The 22,229-nt window shown below is 41.2% G+C and overlaps 1 protein-coding gene across 1 annotated transcript in view; it reads left to right on the top strand.

The window, feature by feature from the left end:
* Positions 1-212: 212 nt before the first annotated feature.
* The window catches only part of IGF2R (insulin like growth factor 2 receptor), a 58,306-nt gene continuing 36,289 nt past the window's right edge, over positions 213-22,229 (top strand). The window contains exons 1-11 of the mRNA XM_014874148.2: positions 213-340; positions 8,004-8,137; positions 13,381-13,505; positions 15,163-15,261; positions 15,659-15,788; positions 16,804-16,924; positions 18,565-18,682; positions 20,192-20,354; positions 20,508-20,688; positions 21,430-21,533; positions 21,899-22,063. Coding sequence (XP_014729634.2) covers positions 237-340; positions 8,004-8,137; positions 13,381-13,505; positions 15,163-15,261; positions 15,659-15,788; positions 16,804-16,924; positions 18,565-18,682; positions 20,192-20,354; positions 20,508-20,688; positions 21,430-21,533; positions 21,899-22,063 — 1,444 coding nt within the window. The 5' untranslated portion in view covers positions 213-236. The remainder of the gene's footprint in view (positions 341-8,003; positions 8,138-13,380; positions 13,506-15,162; positions 15,262-15,658; positions 15,789-16,803; positions 16,925-18,564; positions 18,683-20,191; positions 20,355-20,507; positions 20,689-21,429; positions 21,534-21,898; positions 22,064-22,229) is intronic.

Here is a 22,229-nt window from a genome sequence, read left to right on the forward strand (position 1 = left end):
CGTCACGGCACGGGCCGTGGCGGGGGATATGAAGCAGCCCCGCAAATAGAATGGGATGGGATGGGATGGGATGGGATGGGATGGGATGGGATGGGATGGGATGGGATGGGGGGGTACACATCACGTGAGGGCCGCGCGCGCACATGGCGGTGGTCACATGACGGGACGGGGCGGGGCGCGTGGCGGTCACATGACGCGCCGCCGGCACCGCCTGACGTCCCGGGGCAGCCCGGCCCATGGCGCCCATGGCCTCGTTGCTCCTCGGCGCCCTCCTGGCGCTGCTCCCGCCTTCTGGGGCGGCCGCCGCGACCCTCCCCGACTCCCTCCAGGACCTGTGCAGGTGGGCGGCCGCTGGGATGTGATGGGGTGGCTGGAGAAGGGCTTTACTGGGGGGTACGGGGAGGGGGGTGTCTCTCGGTGCCCGTGCCGCTCCTGCCCTCCGCGGCAGCGCAGCACCGGGACTCGGCAGCGTGGGCCCGGCCGCCCGGGCTATTGGTCGCCCGTTCCGCGACCGGGGCCGGGGATGTGCGGGCGAAGCGGCCGTGTCCCCGGGCGTGAGGCCGAGGCTGGTCCGTGGCGAAGGTGCAGCAGGGCTGGGAGCCCGGAGGGGCGGCTGAGGGGCCGGTGCCCTCCGGGACCTCTCTGCGTGGATCTCTGCAGATACAGGAAATCTGCGGGTGAGAGGATGACTAGACTTGCTCTGTGCAAGTCGCCTGTGGTCAATCCAGTCTGAAAAACACAAAAGTGTTGTTGATTTGGAAGGGAGGTCACTTGAAAGTTGGCTTCTTGCTAAAGATATCACCATGTGCTATTCGGCTACTTACAGATGAGTTATGAAACCTTTGGGAGACTAAGCACCTGGAGATGTCACCATTATTCATGTCTTTACATTTTTCTGCTCCAATTCCGGCCATGAATTTAATCTAGCGCCAATATCTTGCCAGTCTTAATTTCTTAATTATTTAGCCGGAATACGCAGGGTACATACAAGAACCCATTATTTCAATCGATGTCACTGCGAAGGCACCAGTGTAGCAGAGTGAATGTAACACTAAGGGCGGAGGCTGGATCTCTGGAGGGAACAGGCTGTCAGAATCTGGGCTATGATATTGTTAAATGATGAAAAAGGGGAAAAAAAGTTGGTTGAATTACAAGAATAAGCTATATGGGTAGCAAAAATTGTTTTTGTGGTTTTGTCAGATGACCGCCCTAATTGCAGAATTGAGACAGAAATGAGAAACTGTCATGTAGCTTCTGGAGACAATTTAGCTGCTCTGAGGAGTGATTTTTGATGGTGGTGTTTTTTTGCTTTTTTTGAAAAAAACTCTCCCTAAATGATTTGACTGTCAAGCAGTTCCTACTCTAAGAGGAATGTTAGGTCCTGTGAATGTCTGTCTTGATTTTGTTGTGTTTCTATGACTAGAGGAATATTTGAGAGTGCTATGGAGACACATGCAGTCTCATTTTGGATGCAAGTTACTTAAGCTGGTTTCATTTTGTTACTGGCAAATGAAAATAATTTTCACGTAGATAGCAAAATCAGCAGGTTTCCTTTTAAGATGTACTGCTTCAAAATGATTTATTTTTTGCTCTTGTGCTATGGTGGGGAAAAACTGCTTTGAAGGACTTACGTCCAGCTATCCATAACGAGTAAAAGAAAAAATAAGAGCTTATGGTCTGATAGGTGGGAAGTCCTCGTGGAGTTCAGTGGTGAAGTTTCTTCTTGGTACGATTGCTGAAAAACTACACCAAGTGAGGAATGATGCAGACAGTGCAAACACACTACTGGTGGGTTTCTCAGCCAAAAGTTGCAATGTCGGTCAGGACAAGTCCCTGACCAGCCTATTTTGGTGCTGGCTTAGAACAAGGTTTTTATTTGTTTTACAGCTGTTAAGAAAACAATGTCCTGGGTTTTGCTTGCTGGTGAAACTACAGCTGTTGTGCTGGTGTGTAAATGTCAAAAGGTGGGCAAAGAAGAAAATTGCTGGGGATTAGAGGATGCACCGGCTTTCCTTTAAATAAGAGTAGGAAGGCTGTTTTGCAGGGAGGAGGAAAGGTGTCAAAACTGTTTTACACAATAACTGTGGCATGAGGCTACTTAAACTTGAGTTGGAAGTTTTCATTGTTTGTTTTGTGTAGCCTTACTGCTGTATGCTTGGATGGTCTGGGGGAAGAAGAAAACCTTTCATTTTCTGAAACTTTTTCTAATGGCATGACTTCAGTCGCTGATTTTGTTACGCATTCTCCTTTGTTCTTGTGTGTTCCGACAGCTGACTGTGGCTGTCATGTGACTTGCAGTTGGAATTATTTTTTTATCTTCTGTGTAGAGGTTTCTCCAGGATTGCTGCAGTATGAGTACCTGGGAAAGAACCAGGGAACTGGCTGGATAGAAGAAGTTACTGGCTAGTTTGGTCTCTCCCAGTTTTTCTTTTTCCCCTTATATCTCTATGTTACAATGCAGGAAGAATTCTGGTAATTCCAGAGTTAATTTTGTGACATGATATTTGAGTCCATCTACTTCAAAAGAAATCTTGATAGTTTGGGTTCACCTTCCACATAACACTGCAAAAGTTGTTGTGTAACTTTCTTTCTAAAAAAAACCATAGAATGTGCTTTGAGTGTGATAGTAGAGCAGCAAATACAAACTGCCTTCTCTGTGGGCTGTTTTGCCTGAAAATCCATACTGAATGAGAGGTGATTTAATGACTGGTGATATTTTTGCTCCTTTGCAAGGATAGGAGCTGATGCATAACTTCAATGATTTGTAGATTGTGGATGTAAGAGGAATATCAAACTGCTGTACAACACAGGATCGCTATTACTCAGAGTTCAAATTTTGGAATTGTAAGTCAATTCTGTTTTATGTTAAATGCATAGTTTCTAATAACACAGCTCCTACAGCTGACTGTACCTGCATTTCTGTTCATTCAAAACACTGTCTTTACCGCCTTTGTTGTGAAACCGCAGCAGTGCTCATCTGTGCTGCTTGAAACCCTTGAAACCCCAAACGTTCTGCTCAGCCTTGGTGAAGAAACACTTACTGAGTACAGAGAGGTGACCTTTGGGTGCACTCATTCAGCTCTTTTAATTGCTTTGACATATTTAAGTGGGAGATGCCATAAATAAGATATTACTGGACTTATATACTGATATGAATGGTTGTTTCACGTGCCTGGGAAGCTGCTATTGTAATGTCTGAATGTGATTTCTCAGCACGTGAGCCGCCTCCTATAGCTCTTGTGTACTTAAACTTCAGATTGCCTTTTCTTAGGCATTCTGTAAAATGGTGTAGTAGCTGTTGTTTGGAGTGCAGCATGAAAGACCGAATGTCTTCTGTATTCAAAAAGCAGAAGAGCTTGTGGTGTAGCTGTAAGGCTGCCATGCATGATGCACACGCAAGAAAACTTGCCTGAAGGTACACAAGTGTGTGTGGTAGTTGGAAAAGGGAATGAATGAGCTAAAGCAGAATTAAGCATGGGTAGGGATGAATTAAAAAGCTCTTGAGGCACAGTGATAGATGTACTTTGTGCTATTCAAGCATTCATTTTCTGTAATGAGAGCTTGCTTTGACAGAGATTTTTTTACCATATATATTTGTGTGAAAATGGTAGTCATATCTAATAGTGATTTCTGTGGCAAGTGAGCTGCAAGCTTCAAATTTACAGTGGCCATCCTGGAAATTGTTCCTGATCTTGTCTGCGTGAGATTGTGCTGGTTGAAACTGCTGGTAAAGAGGTTTGGATACTCGTTTGATCTCTGCAGTGTTCTTATAGCTGAGAAGCATCTGGGCAGAAACTCGTGCAGATACACAATCACATGTGGATCTGCTTTCCAACTCTGTGGTTGTAGGTTGCCTTGTCTCTCTGCCAGGTCGTCTGTATAACACCCCCTAAGCAAAATGAGTTATTTCAGTGCATTCCCCAGAGAGGAAGCACATGATTCTTTGCGACTATGTTTTACAGCTGTTTGGAGCAGGGTGCACTGTTCTTCCCAGTAGTCATTCCTCGGGTAACAGTTTGAGAAACAAAAAGTTTGAACTATTGTTGGAGATTGGTGTTCTGGTGATTTGAAGTTGTTCCTTAGTGCTCAGACCTCAAAGTGGCTCTGGCGTTGGGGTGCACTTCTTGTGACAGGAGTTAGCCTTTTGCAGCTTGCTTGACTTCACTGCCTCAGCTTCTCATCACAAAGTAAACTAGGCTTGCTTTTCGCTTCCTCGTGCTATTTTTTTTTAATATTGCTTCTTTGATTGGTTAAAAAAAGCAGGGCTCTCATTTGATGTTGCTGCTTACTGAAAAGTAGATTAGTTTTCTTTTTCGTGAGATTGCTTCAGTGTCTCAAAACCAGTGCTAGGTAGCTGGAAAGGTTGACCTGCAGGCAAGGTTATTGCCAGTAAGTCGTTTGGACCTTGCTTGAACAACTGCTTTTGACAGTGGTCTGAGCTGGCCCTGCCTCCTTCTGTGCCTCCCACTGCTGGTGCATGGCCAGAAACCACCGTGAGCCAGACAGGGTACTGGCCAGGCTCAGTGTCCCCTCCACACACATGCACACGCACCTGTTGTTTTTGCTGAGTTAATTTTGAGAGAGGACAGTCCCTGGGTCCAGCTTGTGTCAGGTGCTTGGGCCAGCACTACTGGCAGAAGACAGGGGAGCCTGCCCTGGGGGGGTTGACTTGGGTGTATGTTTCATCCTTCTAATTGTGGGATAGCTCACAGTTGGGTTTATAAGAAAACAAGCGTTACATTGTGGTTTCAGCAAAAATAACTGTTTGACAGTTTTATTCGGGGCAGACAGCATATTTGAGCCCTGACCTTGAACTGCTCCAGAAATGGTTGTTTGAATGGTTTAATCTGTGAGGTAGCATCTGTACTGAGCCCCCTGGATCAGAGAATGCATCACACCCCACCCCATGATCGTAGCTGTTGCTTCTTAAAGGTGTTGATATAACAACTCCCTGAACTAGCTCAACCACATTGAAGCCGGACAGCTTAAGCCTTTCAAACAAGATAACTTTGTCTGGCCCTGGCAAAGAGGTGATTACATCAGGCATCACCACTGGTGGAGGTGAGTGCTGAGCAAGCTGTCCCATGTGACACACATGGTCAGGATGGGCAATGGGATTGCCAACAGATTGTTTCCATTATGGATTGCAGTTGAGAGGTCAGCTTGTATCTTACTGGAAAGTAGAGCACATGCAACTTGAAACTATTCCCAGGTACTGATTTAATGCCAGGAATCTTACTTGTGTGAGAAATAATTCTTGCTTTTACTGTGGAAGTACTTTGCATCTCTCTGAGAACAGCTGCTAAGGCTACACCCAGGCTGCTGTTACTATGAATAAATCCCACCTTGCTCCTCCCACACATTAAAAAAAAAAAAAAAATAGAAATCACTGTAACTCCATGAAAGTAATACTACTCTGAAACTGCTGATTTTCTACTATGAAAAATATTATATATTTTTCAATACTACTCTGATTTTCACTTCTATGTGCCTCTGAAGTTGTGGTTTGGACCATGATTGAACATTGGATTTCATATTTTTGTGCATTCTGGATCCCTCAACCTTCCCTGTCCAGGGGCCTGTGACAGGGCAGAGGGAAGGTCTGGCTTCAGTGGCTGCTTTGCTTCTGTTCTGTAAGCTGCTCATCTTGTTTCTCTTTTGCTTCTGGCCTGTGGGTGAACTGACTTGAAGATGCCGATTTCCTCTATTTCATAATAGAGAATTGGCAAAGCAAAACCTTAATCTCTGAGTGATAATTCTGTTGTGTAAATTCTTGTTCCATTCACAAACAGATCTTAACTTGCAAGGTCTCTATAAAAACCAACAACACACTGAAGAACACTCCAGCTTGATCTAAAACTTTGTGCCTTAGTATTATATGTTACCTTTTTGTCATCTTCCAAAACCAGTCAAAAAAAAGAACCCTTGAGAAATTTTCAGTTCTCAGTTTGAGAAATGCTAACTTTCTGGGGCCCCATTGTGAAGAATTTTGGTTTGGATTGAAATTCATGTTCTCCTGGATATAAAACCAGCTTTGGTTTTAATTTCTTGCTGTTTTCAGAGCCCTTGAAGATAAGTTCTTCTAACTTCTTTTTTTTGTGTGTGTTGAGAAGCTTTATTCCATTGCTGAATTTTTGTTATTCTGTGCTGAAGCTAAATTCTCATCGTTTTCCTGCAGTGGTATTGCCTTTATACACTTCGGAAACACAACAGACTAGCTGAGAGAATTAATCAGTATGATTGTAAAAGGTCAGGCCTGCTTGCTTATGAGGAAAGAATAATGGCAAGTATTTGCCTAGGATTGAGACACAGTCCTTGAATACATACTTTTATTGGTGTTTTGGGTATGACTCAATACCTGACAAGTTATTTTTGACTCTTATATTAGGATATAAAGCCTCAAAGATTTTCTTTGTTTTTTCAGTTCACAGAGAATGCTCTTGTGTTTGTCCCCAACTTGTTCCAGCCGATAGCAGTCTGAAATGAACATGACTGCTGTAGAATCCAAGAGCCCCGTAGTCAGTAATTAAAATGGAAAAGTATGTTATATCTTACTGCTGGCTCTTTGATTAGATATGAGATGCACTGGGTTTGAGAGGAATTCAGAGGATTTAAAGTTTAAATAGCTGAACTGTTGTTGCCCCTTTCTCATCCAAGGACTGGAGTTCAGAGCTGAGCAGGAGTGGTTTCCCCTCCTGAGGGATCTGAAGTATGATAATGCTGAGTGGTGCAACACATATGACCTAGAGATTAAGGCAAACAAACCTGGTGGGTGAAGCTTCTTATCAACTGAGATTTATACATTATGACAAAATGCTTCCTTTGGTCAGATAGGTGCACTAAATTTTGTGTGAGTTCTCAATAACAGAAATGCCTGACAAGTCCCTGTGGTGTCCTCAGTTTTCTGATGTGTTGATGAGTCTGTATTAATCCTACTGAAGTTTCCACTTGGAATAGAAAGGAAGCTAGGGAATCTGTTAGGTTGCAAAAATCAAGTGTTCAGACGATGCAGGCTGCTGCCAGTGCCAGAAGAGGGGAAGCTGAGCCAAGGTGACAGCAAACATTTATTGAGTTTTTAGCTCTGCTTTTTTAGCAGAGCTTGGCCAGAGTATCCTGATAGTAAGCCAGGCTGTCTAAAGAGCTCCTGGCTCTAAACTAGATGACCTGAGCCTGCCTCAAAACTGAGCAGTGCTGTGTCATGCAACTAACCACATTTCATTGCAGTCATGCTGCCCACTGTGAGGGGAAGGAATCCTTGCTCTGCCTCTAAACAGTGCTGCATTTGATTTTTTTTCTGCTATTACTCAGATTTATTCCCAGTTATATTTAACCTGAGCTTTGTGTTCCTTTTCCAGTTTTCAGACAGCTGGCTTTCTGATATGCCTGTAGCTAGATAGTGGGATCTTTCACTGAATGTCTTGAGGATAGCTCTGCTTGGTTTCCAGCTTTTGATATATATATATATATATATATATATATAATGCCTAAAGGTGCAGCTAAGCCCTAATAAGCACTGTTAGCATCTTTTGGTCTTAGTATTGTAAGACTCAGCCCCAATTTTGACCCTGAAACTGGGTGGCTCTACTGCTCTGCTCCACTTAGACTTAGTGCATCTGCCATTGTTATTGGGCAGAACACTAATGTGCAGTAGTGTCCAGCCTGCCAAAGGCATCTGAGAAATTTATCGGGCTGTCAAGGATAACATACCACAGGTGATGATCCTTAGTCAGGGTGGCCTTCACAGAGGTTTGATGGGGAAGAACAGATAATTAGATGTTCAAGAAAGGGGAAAATGGACTCAGTGTTGCATTCCACAAGTGGTTAAATCTGTATTGCTCTTAGTCCCAACAAAATAGCAATTATTTCTGGTATTTACAAATATAGAACATAAATAGGAATTTAAGTTAGTGGTGCTCTTACCCTTACACTTGGTTATTTCAGGGACGATGATACGCAATTCAGACAACTCAAATACCAACTGACAGGCATTTTTGTCTTTTCAGTTACACTTGGGAAGCAATTGATGCAGACAAAGAGGTGCGTTATAAAATAAATTTATGTTCTGGTATTGAAGAGTGTGGAAGGACAAGTGCAGTCTGTGCATATGACATGAAGAAGAAGACTCGTCAGTCTGTAGGTAAGTAAACAAGTGTCTTGTAGGTAGTTCAGTGCCATGTTAATGGATGGTCTTATAACTATTGCAAAGTTTGATGTGTTAGCAAATATTACCCTCCCCGCCCGCTCATTTTGGAATAGTGTAAAACTTCGTTTTATTGCAGATTTACTAGGGAGATTTGGTAAAACATGATCTGATTGTAGATAATTACTTTTTAGGACAGTGAAATGTATCTTATACTCTAGTTAACTATAATCTAGTGTGAAAGTATGCAAGTCTACCTCTGGTGGAATAAGTGCATCTACCTATGGCAGGATATGGACTGTGCACAACTTTGTAAATACTGAAGACAATACTGAAACTTTGTAAATACTGAAGAAGGATAGAGCTTGAGTTGCAGCTCTGAAGTATACTCAGCCTAGCCTGATGTATTATCAGGTCTTTGTTCAGAGGCAGGTTATTCTCTGTAATGCAACCTTGGGAGTATTGCTAAGTGTCTGGGGTGTTGTCTTCAAGTTGTTCCATGCAGGAAGTTAACTCCGTGCAGTTCTCTGGTTGTGGTTACACTTGTCAAATCTGGTGATGGCTTCAGTTCACAGATGTCCTTCGTATTCTGAGGAGAGGCGGACTTGTGCATGCTGATCTAAATATGAAACTGGTGTATTCTTATACACACACACATGATTTTGTCAGTCAGAAGCACCTTGTGCTCTGAACAGTATTTTTTCATGAGTTCATGTTATTTATTTTCATGGGTGTTTGCTGCTTTCAAGGTTGGTTTTGTGTTTTGCCTAAGGAAACAGTAATATATGAGTAGTATTCAAGAGGCTTTCTCATAGCTGACTGTAACTTCTAATAGAATAAAGTAATAGTGTTCTGAAGAGCAATATCTCTTCAGACTGCTTCATAGTATCTGGAGATCAGAAGTCTGATTTAACATGCTTGCCAATCTTGCCAGCCCTTGGCAGACAGCTCTTAAAAGAAGCTGTGAGTCTTCATTGAATTGCCTGAGCTTGAACTGCCAGAATATGGTGAGGAGGAAGGTGTTTCTCATCTGTATGCCAGTGCACAGCAAACAGTCAGTTTCCATTCTCCCTACACCTCTCTATTAACAGTAGAGATGCACTGGTTGATCACAGACTAAATCCAAAGTTTTTCAAAGAACTTTTCATGTTGGGACTCAGTCTTACAGAATTACTGAGTGCATGAATAAAGGTATATTCAGGCTCCAGAGTTCTCTGGCATGACTGGTTAGATTGCATTTGGATTCAAACTGCAACTGCATATAGTGTAGTATCTTCTCTGATAAGTATGGCTTGTTAGAGCACTTGATGCTGTTATTCTTGTTGTACATTTTAGGAATGAAACACATTTTTATTTCCTGCTGATGGGAATCTCAGCTCATATGCTGTTGAGGCTTCAGTTGCCTGTGGATTAGAAAAGAAAAAACAGACTCTCAGATGCTGCTAACATGCTGCTTTGGGTGAGACTGGAATGTGGCAGGTGGAGTGAGATTGAGGAAGTCTGTTCTCCCCATGGAAGTGTGAGAACTAGAGGCTTGTGTAGGTTTTGTTCCACACTTCTTGTGGAAAAAGGAAGAACAGAGCTGGATGATGTCTGAGCAGTATCAAATATTCCTCTGTATGCAAACCTTGAGTTCCTGAGTGCCTCAGTGCTACTGAGTGGAAGAGGATTTAGCAACAGATATACTGTGGTCTTGCCGAGGCAGTTTGAAATGACTTTCAAAGGTTAAGCCATGAACATTCTTCAAGTGGGATATGTTTTTAACTACCCTACAATGACGTGAGAAATCAAAGTGAGCAGTTAACATTGTCATTGAATTTTGCTTTGTTCTATTGGTCAAATTGTCCAAGTTTTGTTCTTGCTCATGCCTCTAAATGCCTTGGAGCTTCATCACCATCACACTGAGTTTAGATCGTGTTAATGGGTTATCAAGTTTGTTTGTTAAAAAATATTAAAAAAAATCACTCCTAGTGAGAAAAGAGGAATCTCTCTAATCCAGGTCTAAGGAGGTGTAGTTACCTAAACCAGCTAAACCACATACTTGTCTTCAAGCAATCCAGATGACATGAGGTTACCTGTATGCAAAAGCTGTGGGCAGATGAAGGACTTTTATTTGGGGGAAGAAGGGCAATTTGTCAAGTGATAAATTTTATTAAGTTGTAAGCTTTCATGAAATATGGGCTTAATCCGTTCTCTTCTTCATTCTTTCAGAAAAAAAAAAATCCAATGCAAACAATTGTTTTGTTTTTGACATATTAGCTGTGCAAGGGGTGACAACTGTAAGACTGTTTGTTGCTCCCAGCTTTGAGGGGTGTTAAGGCCATATGCTCTATGGCAGTAATCAGTCTGTATCCCAGGGAAGACTTGTGGCTAATCTTAACTGTATGCCAGTGACCTATCAGGGTGTGCATGGAGATGCCAAAGGCCTCTCCTCTGCACTTTTATTGATTAATCCTAGAAGTTTTCAAGGGTAGGCAATTAGTTCATGAACATCAATGAGGATGGAAACGACATGGTCGTTATTTAACTTTTTAACTTACCATGATACCTGCTGACTCATGTGCCATGTACTAGGATTGCTCCTAGAAAATGGAGGTATTACTTAAAGTGTCTCTTAACCTGATGGCGAAATGTGCACTTTGTCCAGCTACTGTAGGATGAGTGGGCATGAAATGATAGCTGCCACCTAAATGCCACTTTCTTCTGGACAACTCATTAGATATTTTCCATGATTGCCTTTTTCCTGCTAAGTAGTTAAACAGATGGGGTCAATGAGCAGAAGGTGTTGTGGACAGTGCCTTGATACTGATTTAGTGCAACTGAGTAATGTGAAGTATTTGGTACTAATTTTTGTGAGCACTACTAGCTGATTTGTGTTGCTTTGTGGAAGCAACATACCTCTGAAGTCATGAAGTAACGTGAGTGATGATTGTAGAGGGAGCTTGATGCTACAGTAAAAGTAGTTGCAGCTCTGGAAGGAAGCTGATATTAGGGAGTTAATATTCCTTGCTTGGTGAGCAAGGGTGTGATGAGGCATATGCCGCTGAAGAGACTCTTACTAAAACTTCTAGCAAGTTCCCAAACTAATTGTAAGCATGCAGGGGGGAAGAGAGCATACGTGCTGGCCTGTAGTAAACAAGATACACTGGCTGAACTTGTTTTTTCTTGAATATTACTGTAACTGAGAAAATTGGAATCAGCTTACAAGTGCCTTTAACGCAATGTACTGTGTTTTTAGCACAGAGATAAGTTAGTGCTTACAGAGCACTAAGTTCTCAGATGGTGCTGCTATAAGTCCTGCTAAATGGAGGCTTTAGCTGTATACATTTATAACCAGAGAGGTTTTAAGTCTTGTGTGTATTGTTACTATATGCATCTCTTGCCTAGAAAGTAGTGTTGGCTTCCTTCTGCTAGTCTGTGGAAGAAAAGAGAACACCTGGATAGTATCTTCTAAGCAATCATGTGAGACGTAACACTCTTGCTCTCAAAGCAGTATGTAGCTCTTAGGTTTAAGAGAGCTGCATGGCACTTTAGCTAGCATCAGTGCTGTAAGATGTAGAACCTGAAGATGGTCTTTTGATGACACAGGAAATAAAAAAGGCACAAACCACATGTATCATCTTTCTGCCCAGTTTGTTGACTTCTGCTCCTCTTCTGTTCTCTAGGCTATATTACATGGGTGCAATGTAGTTTTACTTGCCTTGAGTGAGGGTAACAGGCTGGACAAAGTTCCTACAAGTGTGTTTTTTAAAGTGAAACAACATTTGGCCTAGGTACAAAGCTGCTATCTGTAATGATGACAGATTTGAGTTGCTTTCTCCTTAGAGTAGACCTAAACTAAAATGGAAAGGGGGAAGCTGATCCATGCTCACACTTTATAGCATTTTCTGTAGTTCATACCAAACTCGTTGCAGAATTAAAATCTACTTCTTAAAAAAACCCTAAGAAACAGAACAAGTTGGAGTTAACATATAAGATGTAAAAGCTGTTGGTGTTTAATATTAACCAAAATGGGCTTGAGCAGGAACATTTCAGTGGCCTGAGCTGGTGCTTATCAGAGCACTGACCCTACTCTTCATGCAGCATGTGAGCTGTGCTAAAGGGGTTGGGAGATGTGGGGGATTTACACTGAGGCAGTGGATCTGTGCTGGGTTTGTCTGCAGAGAGTGCCAATGCACGGGCACCAGTGTGTTCTTCATTAAGTAGATTAAAGACTAAGTGGAACCAGCAATGTGCACCTGCAGCCCAGAAAGCCAGCTGTATCAAAAGCAATGTGACCCACAAGGTTGAGGGAGGTGATTCTGCCCCTCCTTTCCCTCTGAGACCAGCCTGGACTACTGCATCCAGTTTTGGGGTCCTCAGCATAGGAAGGACATGGACCCATTGGAGCAGGTCCAGAGGAGGGTCACAAGAGTGCTCGTAGGGCTGGAGCACTTCTCCTATGAAGACAGAGTGAGAGAGTTGAGGTTGGTTAGCATGGGGAAGAGAAGGCTCCAGGGAGATCTTATTGCAGCATTCCAGTGCCTATAGGGAGTTTATAAGGAAAACGAGGACAGACTTAGCTGGGCCTGTAGTTTACGACAAGAGGTAATGATTTTAAACCCAAGGAGGGTAGATTCAGACTAGATATAAGGAATAAATTTCTTTATGATAGTGGTGAGGCACTGAAACAAGTTGTCCGGAGAGGTTGCAGATGCCCTGTCCTGAAGATGTTCATGGTCAGGCTGAACAGAGCTCTGAGCAATTGACCTAGTTGAAGGTGTCTCTGCTTATTGCAGAGGGGTCCCTTCTAAGCAAAACCATTTTATGATAGACTCTCTCTCATCTTGTGCTGATGCTATTATTATAAATGATATAAAGGCTGACGAACTGATAAATAGAAGCTGGTAGGAGGAAGGAGTGAATTGTGATTGAAACTAGTTGGTAACAGCTTTCCTTGTTCCTAAAAGAGGTGACTAGTTTGTAGTAGCACCTGCTGTTGTACTTTTATTTTAAAAAGTGTTTGCTAAAAACCTTTAAGAAAGTAGAAGTGTGATTAGAGATGTCAAACTCTATCTTAACTTGGATCTGATGTTCCAAATCAGAAAATCCACGAAGATCTTTAGTTGTACTGTCTTCATGTGGGCTGGTATGTCTTGTGCTGCTCGGTGGTTGAAACTAGACCCTGTCTGTTGAGCTTCTATGAACGTGGTGTATTATAACATCATTTTCTCCCTTCCCTTCTCATTTTTAAACCCTAGGTGACTTAGCCTTGCTAAAAGTTTCTGAAAATCTTCTGGAGCTCAACACTACACATAACTGCTTGCAGCAAGGCCATGAACACCAAATGCAAAGCAATATTAACTTCCTGTGTGGGAAAACACTGGTAAGTCTAAATAATGTGCTGTTATCTTCAGTCGAAATGACAAGTAGTTCTGACTTGCTTTTTAAGGAACACTTGCTGTACTTTTGGATGTCCTGATTACTGAGCTTCATAGCTTAAAAAAGAGCCAGTTCTATTTTACTGTTAAGGTCATGGTTTATTGTGGCTTTCAAAATTCAGTCCTGGTAGAAAATGGTTGCAGGTCTGCAGCTTAGCTCTGGTTATGGGCTGCTCTTTGTCTTTAATGTTTTTATATGGTTGGGACTGTAGTGTTTTTTTTTAGCTTAATATGGAGGAATGAGTCAAGAGTGTACAGGGTACCATAACAGTGCAAGCTGTTGTTTGATTGGTGGCTGTGCCTTAGCTGCTGTTGATCTGGTATAACTGTTCAACAGAGCAGTATTGAAGAAAATGACTGAGCTCTGTTATGGGGCAGCACAGTTGACAACAGTAAACTTTAGACTTGGTCTGCACATTGTTGAACTAACAGTGCTTATAGAGCCAGCTGGGCTTCTGAGGAAATAGTTGTTTGTGAGAATGTGTTTGAAGTGTGATTGGAGATCCCCAAAAAGTTTATAGGGGCCTGTGTGCATGCAGTTGACTTCAAAGTGCTTTGGGAGTTTCAACCTCATACATGTAACAGGTAGGAGAGCTTAGTTCAGACTGTGATCAGTTCACATATTTGTGTATCCGGGAGAAGTATTTATTGGTGCTGCTGTTGGCACTGACAATGCTATTGCACACCCCATCTTGGAAATCAAGCCAATTCAAACAAAGTGCCAGTGCAGCAGAAACTTAAATGCCTCTTGTTCTGTTTCAGCAGATGACTCTTTAAACTAAATTTAAAATTATTGCTCAACTTCAGTTGTAACATCAGATCGTACTGATCTTCAGGCTTCTGGTTAGCTCAGTTCTAATACCTATTCATCTCATGACATAATAAAAGGATTTTGTAATAGTGTCTGGAACAGCTTGTTTCATCCCCTTTTATGGCAGGGTTAAATGAGAGAGGGAATCAGTTTAAGCATGCTAAACTGCTTTTAGCTGAGGTGATGGAGGGCAAAGTGAAAAATTGTTGTGTTTTCACTGAGAGACATTCTGTTGAGCATCCGGTTCTGAACCATAGTAGAACCCCCATCTTAAAATATATACAAATGTGTATAACATGAGCCTATAAAAATAAGCAGCTAAGGTCAGGGATATTCTTTCTGTGTAGCAGAAGAGGCTGCTAGTCAGTGGCTTCTGTAGGATAAAAGGCAACTGATAAACCATGTATTGCCTCACTGTGTTAACCTATTTATATGCATTTCTGTTGGTGTCTTCCTTTCTAGTAAGCAGATATGATTGGTGCTTCTGTCATTATCAGTTGGCATAGTGAGCACTTCTAAAAGATGGAGTACAGTTGCTGCATATTAGGAGTGGCACATGTTGATATTGGTACATATGCAGATGAAGGGTTTGGCGTCCTGCATCTTCCTGAGTTGCCCAACAAAGCTGTTACATAACAATCATGCTATTAACAAGTGCCATTAAGAAACTGTATGCCCTTGTGCTGTATTCTGTTTTTCTTAATCTCTTGAAAAAACTTCTTAATGTTTATTCTACAGATGTAAAATAAAAAGTCTGTTTTTCAAAGCATTATTTTTTCTTACTTAAATAGGGTACCCCTGAATTTGTAACAGCAACAGAGTGTGTACACTATTTTGAATGGAGGACCTTTGTGGCTTGCAAGAAAGACTTGTTTAAACCTGTGAAAGAGGTAATGTATGTACTACCCATGCAGAAGTTACTCTTCACATACATGACAATTTTACTCTAATTACCTACCCCCACCCTAACTTAATCTGAACAACCTTCATAAACCTAATTTTTTCATAGGTATATAAAGCATAAATGTTGGAAGTTGGTGGAACTGAGAAGCTTAAATAACTCTTGAACCTTTTCTGTGCATTGGGTGGTTGTTTATAGTAAAACTCTTCTAAAAGCTGGAGCAAAAGAGTCTAACTTTGGATGCCTCATTTTTATCAGCCTGTCTAGCTTTGAGCTTCCAGAAGTAAAAAAACTTTTCCATATACTGAGCTTCATATATGCCTGTTCATAACTTTCCCCTACTTGTGTAGCATGCTTTGCATGTAATTTTTTTGTTGTTGTTCTAGGTCCCTTGCTATGTGTTTGATGGAGATCTCAAGAAACATGACTTGAATCCTCTCATCCAAGTTTCAGGACATTACTTGGTGGATGATTCTGATGATGATTCTTTGTTCATAAATGTCTGCAGAGACATAGGTTTGAATGGTTGCTTTTGTCACCTGTCAGTGTGTAAAGTTCTTGTAGTGCGGTTCTTTGCTATTATCTTCATTAAAGTTATCCTATGTCCAAAGATCAGTATTTCAAGACTTAGATAATTATTTCAAACTCCCTACTCTCCAAGTATTGAGGTGTTCAGACATATGCCCCTTCTGGATGCACAAGTACAGTTTAAGCCACTTTTTCTAATTGGGAGAGTGCAGCTTGTCTTGTATGTGTTTGTTTGCTACCAGATATTGTTCCAGTGAACAATACCAATATTGTTCACAGGGCTTCATGTGCTCCAAATGTATTCCTTTGGACTCCAGGTTGTTGCCCAGTTCCTAATGAATGTCCTGAGGTGCATCTAAAATACTGCTTGGGTGCTCACCTAAGTACTGGTGCATAGCTAGCACTTTCCTCTCTGTTGTGAGCTATATGTATAAGAAATTAAACCAGCAAAATCATGCATTTGAAACTTGCCGAAAATCTTAGCTTAGCTGTATACTCCCACTGCAGTTTTTTACTCTGCAGTTAAATATGTGTTTTGTGCCTCTATAAGAGTTTAATACTTCTAGTTTTAGTGGGAGGTCTGTTCTTTGAAACATCTCACATAGTATGAAACTTTTTGCTGACTGCTTTGAATTAGATGGTTAATAAGAAATAAAGGAGGGGGTAAAACCTTCCTGTAGGGAGGAGTTGCATGTTACTTGGTTGTGGGGAAAAAAAAAAATACTTAGCATGCTTTCAGAAGTTTTCAAAGCCTTGTGTATCCAGCAGCTGTACTAGCAACTAGCTTCAGCTACTTTGTCAGGAAGGATGAATTTGCTGTCCCCAGCCAGGGCAGCACAAATTACCACAAGCACTCCAGGCTTTGTCTTGTCAGTTTTACATTATAATGTAGCCTGTTGTTAGAGCTATTTTTAGAAGAACCTACAGATAAAATGGCAAGATACTTCAGATAGAGCAGGGTTTAGAAACTGAGTCCTATAACTTTTCTGTGTGCTATAACCAGGAAGTTCAAGTGGAGAGACCAGAAAGTGCCCTGCTGGCAGTGCTGCTTGCTTGTTACATGATGGTCTTGCGTATGATGTTGGCCGTCCAAAGGAGCAGCTGAAGCTTCAAGACAAAGACAGGTATGCAATTTTTGTGAAAAAACTTCTTTTTGTGGACGTTTCGGTCATCTGGCCTGGAAACAATACTCTTGGTAACAGATGAGCCTCCTAAAACATAACATTAATCTTCAATGTTGAAGCATTAGCAGAAAACTATTCAAAAATACTGTCAGAGCAGTCTGTCAGGTGTTCTGTGGTACTGCCATAACAGATCGAATTTTCTGCTTTATTATGAGAGACTCCTTTTTACAGAATTGCACAACTCTTAGAAGTAAGGGGTGATTGGTGCTCTTGGCCCACACGATAAGATTTGGTCCTGTCTGCCTACTGTCTAAAGGCCCACAGGGTAAATGCATTTGGATCACTGTAGGTTTGTGCACTGCTTTTGGCTCACTCTACTCCCCAGAAGTACTTTAGAAGTTGAGAGTAGGACCACATGTTGCCTTTGTGGTTTTTCTCACGTTAATGAGTTCTTAACAGAAGAAATAGATAAGCCATGCAAAACTGAAGTGTTCCTTGTGGTGGTAGAGCTGGTGAAACTACAAGAAACTTTTCTTGATGATGCTTCTGTTTACTGCCTTTTGTGTTGTAAGTATAGCTTGACAGGATCTGACCTATCTGTGGTGAAGTTGAGGGTTTTATTTTAGTTTACAAATGAAATTGTTAGTCCTTTGTTGCAGGGCTTTTCCCCTGCACGAAACAAGTGACTGAGGTGTACCTTACATCTGAGGCAGTACCTTACATCTGAGGATGCACAAGCTTATTCTTGTACTGAAGTGCAACTATTAGTACTCTAGAAAAGTGCTAAGCAAGCAAGCTTACCCCTGCTAGGATTGAAGAGTTCTTTGGTGCTTCAGGAATAGTCAGTGTATGTGTTCTATCAGACTAGGATGGCCTGGGAAGGAGTAAGGTGATTGGATATCTCTGTCCTGAAGTGCAGAGAGGCCAGCTAGAGGTGTGGCTTATCTGAAGCCAGAATGTCACTGCTCTGGGAGCTGTTGTCTTCTGCCTGTTAAACTGCCTAGAATAATAATGCATAGCTGAGAAATTGTGGTGATCTTCCTGTTCTCTCATCCAAGTCATCTTGCTATTTGTCTCTCCCTGTCAGATAATTACCATGTTTATTTTCTTACTCCTGCTTCACCTAGTCTGACCCAGTTGCCTTGCTCCTGTTAATTTGCTGATGAGTTAATTTTGCTGTTAATTCTGGGGGCAGAATGGAAAGAGTTTATATGTAGAGAGATGGTAAAGTACAGCAATGTGGCAAAACCAGAGTGGATATTGCTTTCAAAAGTTGCAAGAACATTTGCCACATCTGCTCTCCAGCAGTAGTTTTGAGAGCAAAACTGCGATTATCCTGTGTTCCTGTGATTATCAACTAAATTCTTGCTACAGTGAGTCACAAGGTATTCAGTGCAGTCTTAAGCAGGGTACCAGAAGATACTGTATTAAGTAATTTTGCTGGGACTATTTTAATTTTTATTTTAAATTGACTCTTAAGATTAAAAGAATGAGGACCTCCATAAAAGTTGCTTTCAGGAGCAAGGCCACATTGGTATATTCTGCCTGAGTGTCTAGCAAAGACTAAGTGTTTTAAGAATATCCTTCTGTGCAGGGCGGTGTCTTAATAGTCTTTTTGGTTTGTTGTTTTCTATTTCTAGACTTGTATTGAGTTATGAGAGACAATACAAGCATGATGAAGAAAGGCCAGGCTTCTGCTTAGGCCATAATCCAGCAGTGACAATCACTTTTGTTTGCCCATCAAAGAGGGGAGAAGAGGTAACTTCAATGTTTTACTTTGTGTTAACTGGTTGATCTTATAACTTTTGTGTGCATTGTCTTTCATTTTTATTCAGACCTGAAGAGAGTGTAGGTATTCCCTACTTGTAGCTTGTGAAGAGTGTGAGATTCTAGATGTACTCTTAAAGTCTACTAGAACTTAAGAAATAACAAGAACTTAAATAGAATTTCCCCAGGAGAGTGTTGTCTCTTGTATCGATAAATTTGGTTGTCCCTTTATTGGTTCAAGGCTTTTCTCTAAGCATAGGATGGGCTTAATGCAGAGTTAATGCCGGGCATGTTGGCACAGAGCTTTGCTTGCTAATGAGCACTCTTCCTCTTCAGTCAGCCTGGACATACTTATAAGTGTTGCCTGTTACTTGGTTTCTTTATTAATCTCTTCTTCCTCAGGGAAAAAAAAGTAGCTAATAAGTGTCATTCCATGATAAGAGTCTGTCACTTACTAAGCAGGCTCATTAATTCTTTTTAACTTGAAGTAAAATCTGTAGTGTTCAGCAACAACTCAGTTTTAGGCAGGATAGTTTTAGCCTAACTTGAATGCAGTGTGACGGTCACTTCAGTGTGATGCTGGATAATTTCAGCAACCTACACTCCTTGAATTGAGCAATTGCTAATGTTCTGCCATTTCATATAGTGATGCTTTTCATTGCAGGTTAGTGAAGAGGGAAATCTTGTCTGGCAAATTCTTGGTTTAATGTTTAGTCCCTCATCTGACCTAGATAGATACCATGCTTCGCTCTCCTTGCTGCAGAAATAAACCTGGCTCTTGTCTACTGTCACTTTGTACTACCTTGCTATAGCTATGTACTTTTGTAGTATGAGTAATATTACTGATGATACTTGGGCCTGTGAGATAGCTGTGTATCTGCCAGTTGTTCCAGTGGATGACAGAAATACAGATTTATGAAACAATTTGAGTTTCTAATGTTTCACTTTAAAGTGAGGAAAATCAAGACTACTGCTTCTCCTGGATGTGCAAAAATATATCACTACAGAAAACTCATCTGACAGAAGGGTTGGCTAAAGAGTTCTCAAATGTCTATATGTTGATTTTGACTGAAGGAATCAAAGTTGCTAAAACACCAGTGTCTAAAAGTCTGCTTTGTCTTCAGAGAACATTTGACCTCTATTCCCTGCACTGAGGACTTCTCTGAGGCAAACACAATCCAAGCTTAAGCCATTTGGGCACACATCTTTGCTTTTTCCAACACATTAAGGAAAAGTACTTTTAAAAGTACTCTTAGTTCTGCTCTCCTTCTGCTAATGTCTGATGCTTTGCTTCTTAGACTTGTACTAGTTTGCCACATCATTTATAAAACTGTTGTATTTCTTTTCAACACATTTCTGAGAGAAGCAATATTTGCACATCTTAAGTAATTTAGAGGTGAAGTAGTTGTTACTGATCCTAAAGGAATGTGTTACTGTTGCTTTAAAGATTATATTTCACGTAAGTCTACTTATAATTTAAATTGTTCACTTCTGTTTTAGACTGCAGGTCCCAAACTTACAGCAAAAACAAATTGCCGGTATGAAATTGAGTGGGTTACTGAGTATGCCTGTCACAGGGATTACCTGGAGAGTAAGAGCTGTCGTCTGACTAATGAACAACATGATATCTCCATTGATTTAAGTCCACTTCATCAATTTTCAGGTAAGCTCAGTATTTTTCTTGTTTTTGTGGTTTTTACTACCCAGTTTTGCATTTCCTTATTTAGAGACAGAAAAAAAGTCCTCAATTGATATTTGGAGTTTCATGTCTGTCGTGATGTTTTATAAAACACTTTTTTGTTTTTTATTCATTCAGACTATGTCCAACCATATTCAGCAAAAGATGACAAAGGGGAGTATTTCTATTACTTGAATGTATGTGGGAAAACCAGTGCAGGTAACTGCAAGGATGGTACAGAATACATTTCATCTTGCCAAGTAAAACTTTCAAATAACCAGCAAAAAGTGGCAGGAAGATTTGCGAACCAAACCCTGAGGTGTGTAAATGCTCTTCAGCCCTGCTAACTGGTCTCATTGGTCTTTGTTTCCTTCTTTGATGCTTACTTACTTGTCACGTAATCAACAATTGATACAAAATGCAAGCATTTTTGCTCACTTTTTTGTTGGAAAAACTGTAACAGTATACCAGGATAGCATTAGCACACAGAGGAGCCAGTGAGGTTCCTGGCAGAGGCTGTTGTCTAGACAGGAAGACTTCTAATGACTTTTTTTGTCCCAGCTGCAGATCGTGCTGCACTGCCTGTTGTCCTCCTTTTTACATGTTTTACGTGTAAAGCAGTATCAGAAGAAGCTGATTCCCAAGTAGCATGTAGGGATAGTAGTTTGCATGAGATTGCAAAGCAGAGATTAATTGATGTAGATACGATCTTCCATTTTGTCTGTGTCAGGTCTGTTGCAGCGATCTTCCAGGAAGTAAGACTTGTTCCTCTAGCAGAAACTGCCATGCAATAAACGAGTGGGAATAGATATCCCACCATATCTAGGGGACCTTTAGAGCATTCTTAAATCTCCATAAAAAGTAATGAAAAGTGGGCAGAAAAATCACTGGATGCAAGCCTTTGTTGCTGTAGAAATGTCTGTATTGATGTTGAACTAGCATTTGTTTTCCCTTGGAGTGAGACAATTAATAAATGAACAAGAATGTGACTTCTGTTCTGTGAAGAACACTGTGTGATTGTCTGACCCCACATTTCTATCTAAACTGACTTCTTACTCAGATACTCTGATGGGGATCTCACTTTAATTTATCCGAATGGAGATACATGTAGTTCCGGCTTTCAGAGAATGACTGTCATAAACTTCGAGTGCAATGAAACAGCAGGTGAGTTTAACAAGCTGGGACAGCTCTGCTCAGGGTTTGACTCCCGTGCTTGAAATGAATGCTTGCTTTGAGCCACAGCTAACACAAGAAATCAATATTGTTACCTTAAGCAGTAATTTCGATGGCTGGTAGGATGTGCTGTGTGGTAGCATTGCTAGTCTAAATTTATATGGGTGATTGAGAAGATGGAAGTATAAAAGAGCCTTTTTTTTTCTTAGCCAGTGGTCAAAAAACAGAAATGCAAGTCCTCAGCAGCAAAAGGACTTTTTGTTTTCCTTGCTCATTGCTAGTCTTCTAGTCTCCTTGCATTTTTCCCCTTCCCCTACTAGAAACCTCATATCTGTTTGTCTGTTTTCCATGTTAAGGTAATGATGGTAGAGGAACTCCAGTATTCACTGGTGAAGTTGACTGCACCTATTTTTTTACTTGGGATACAAAATATGCATGTGTTAAAGAGAAGGAAGAGCTCCTCTGCAGAGTTACTGATAAGAGAAAACACTATGACTTGTCACCTCTTATCCGCAGTTCAGGTATGGCAATAAAAACTAGCTTTCGGTTACTTTTATGGTCCTGAGTTTACATGCCATCTCCAGTGCAATTCTTAGCTCAATATTGGTCAGCTTTTGTTGTTCTTAGTTAATTTTTGGGATGCTCGTGTTTGCTTCCCTCATTCCAAACAGACTGAACATCTCAGTA

The sequence above is a fragment of the Sturnus vulgaris genome, chromosome 3 (assembly GCF_052056855.1).
Source record: "Sturnus vulgaris isolate bStuVul1 chromosome 3, bStuVul1.hap1, whole genome shotgun sequence".
In the NCBI taxonomy this organism is placed as follows: domain Eukaryota; kingdom Metazoa; phylum Chordata; class Aves; order Passeriformes; family Sturnidae; genus Sturnus; species Sturnus vulgaris.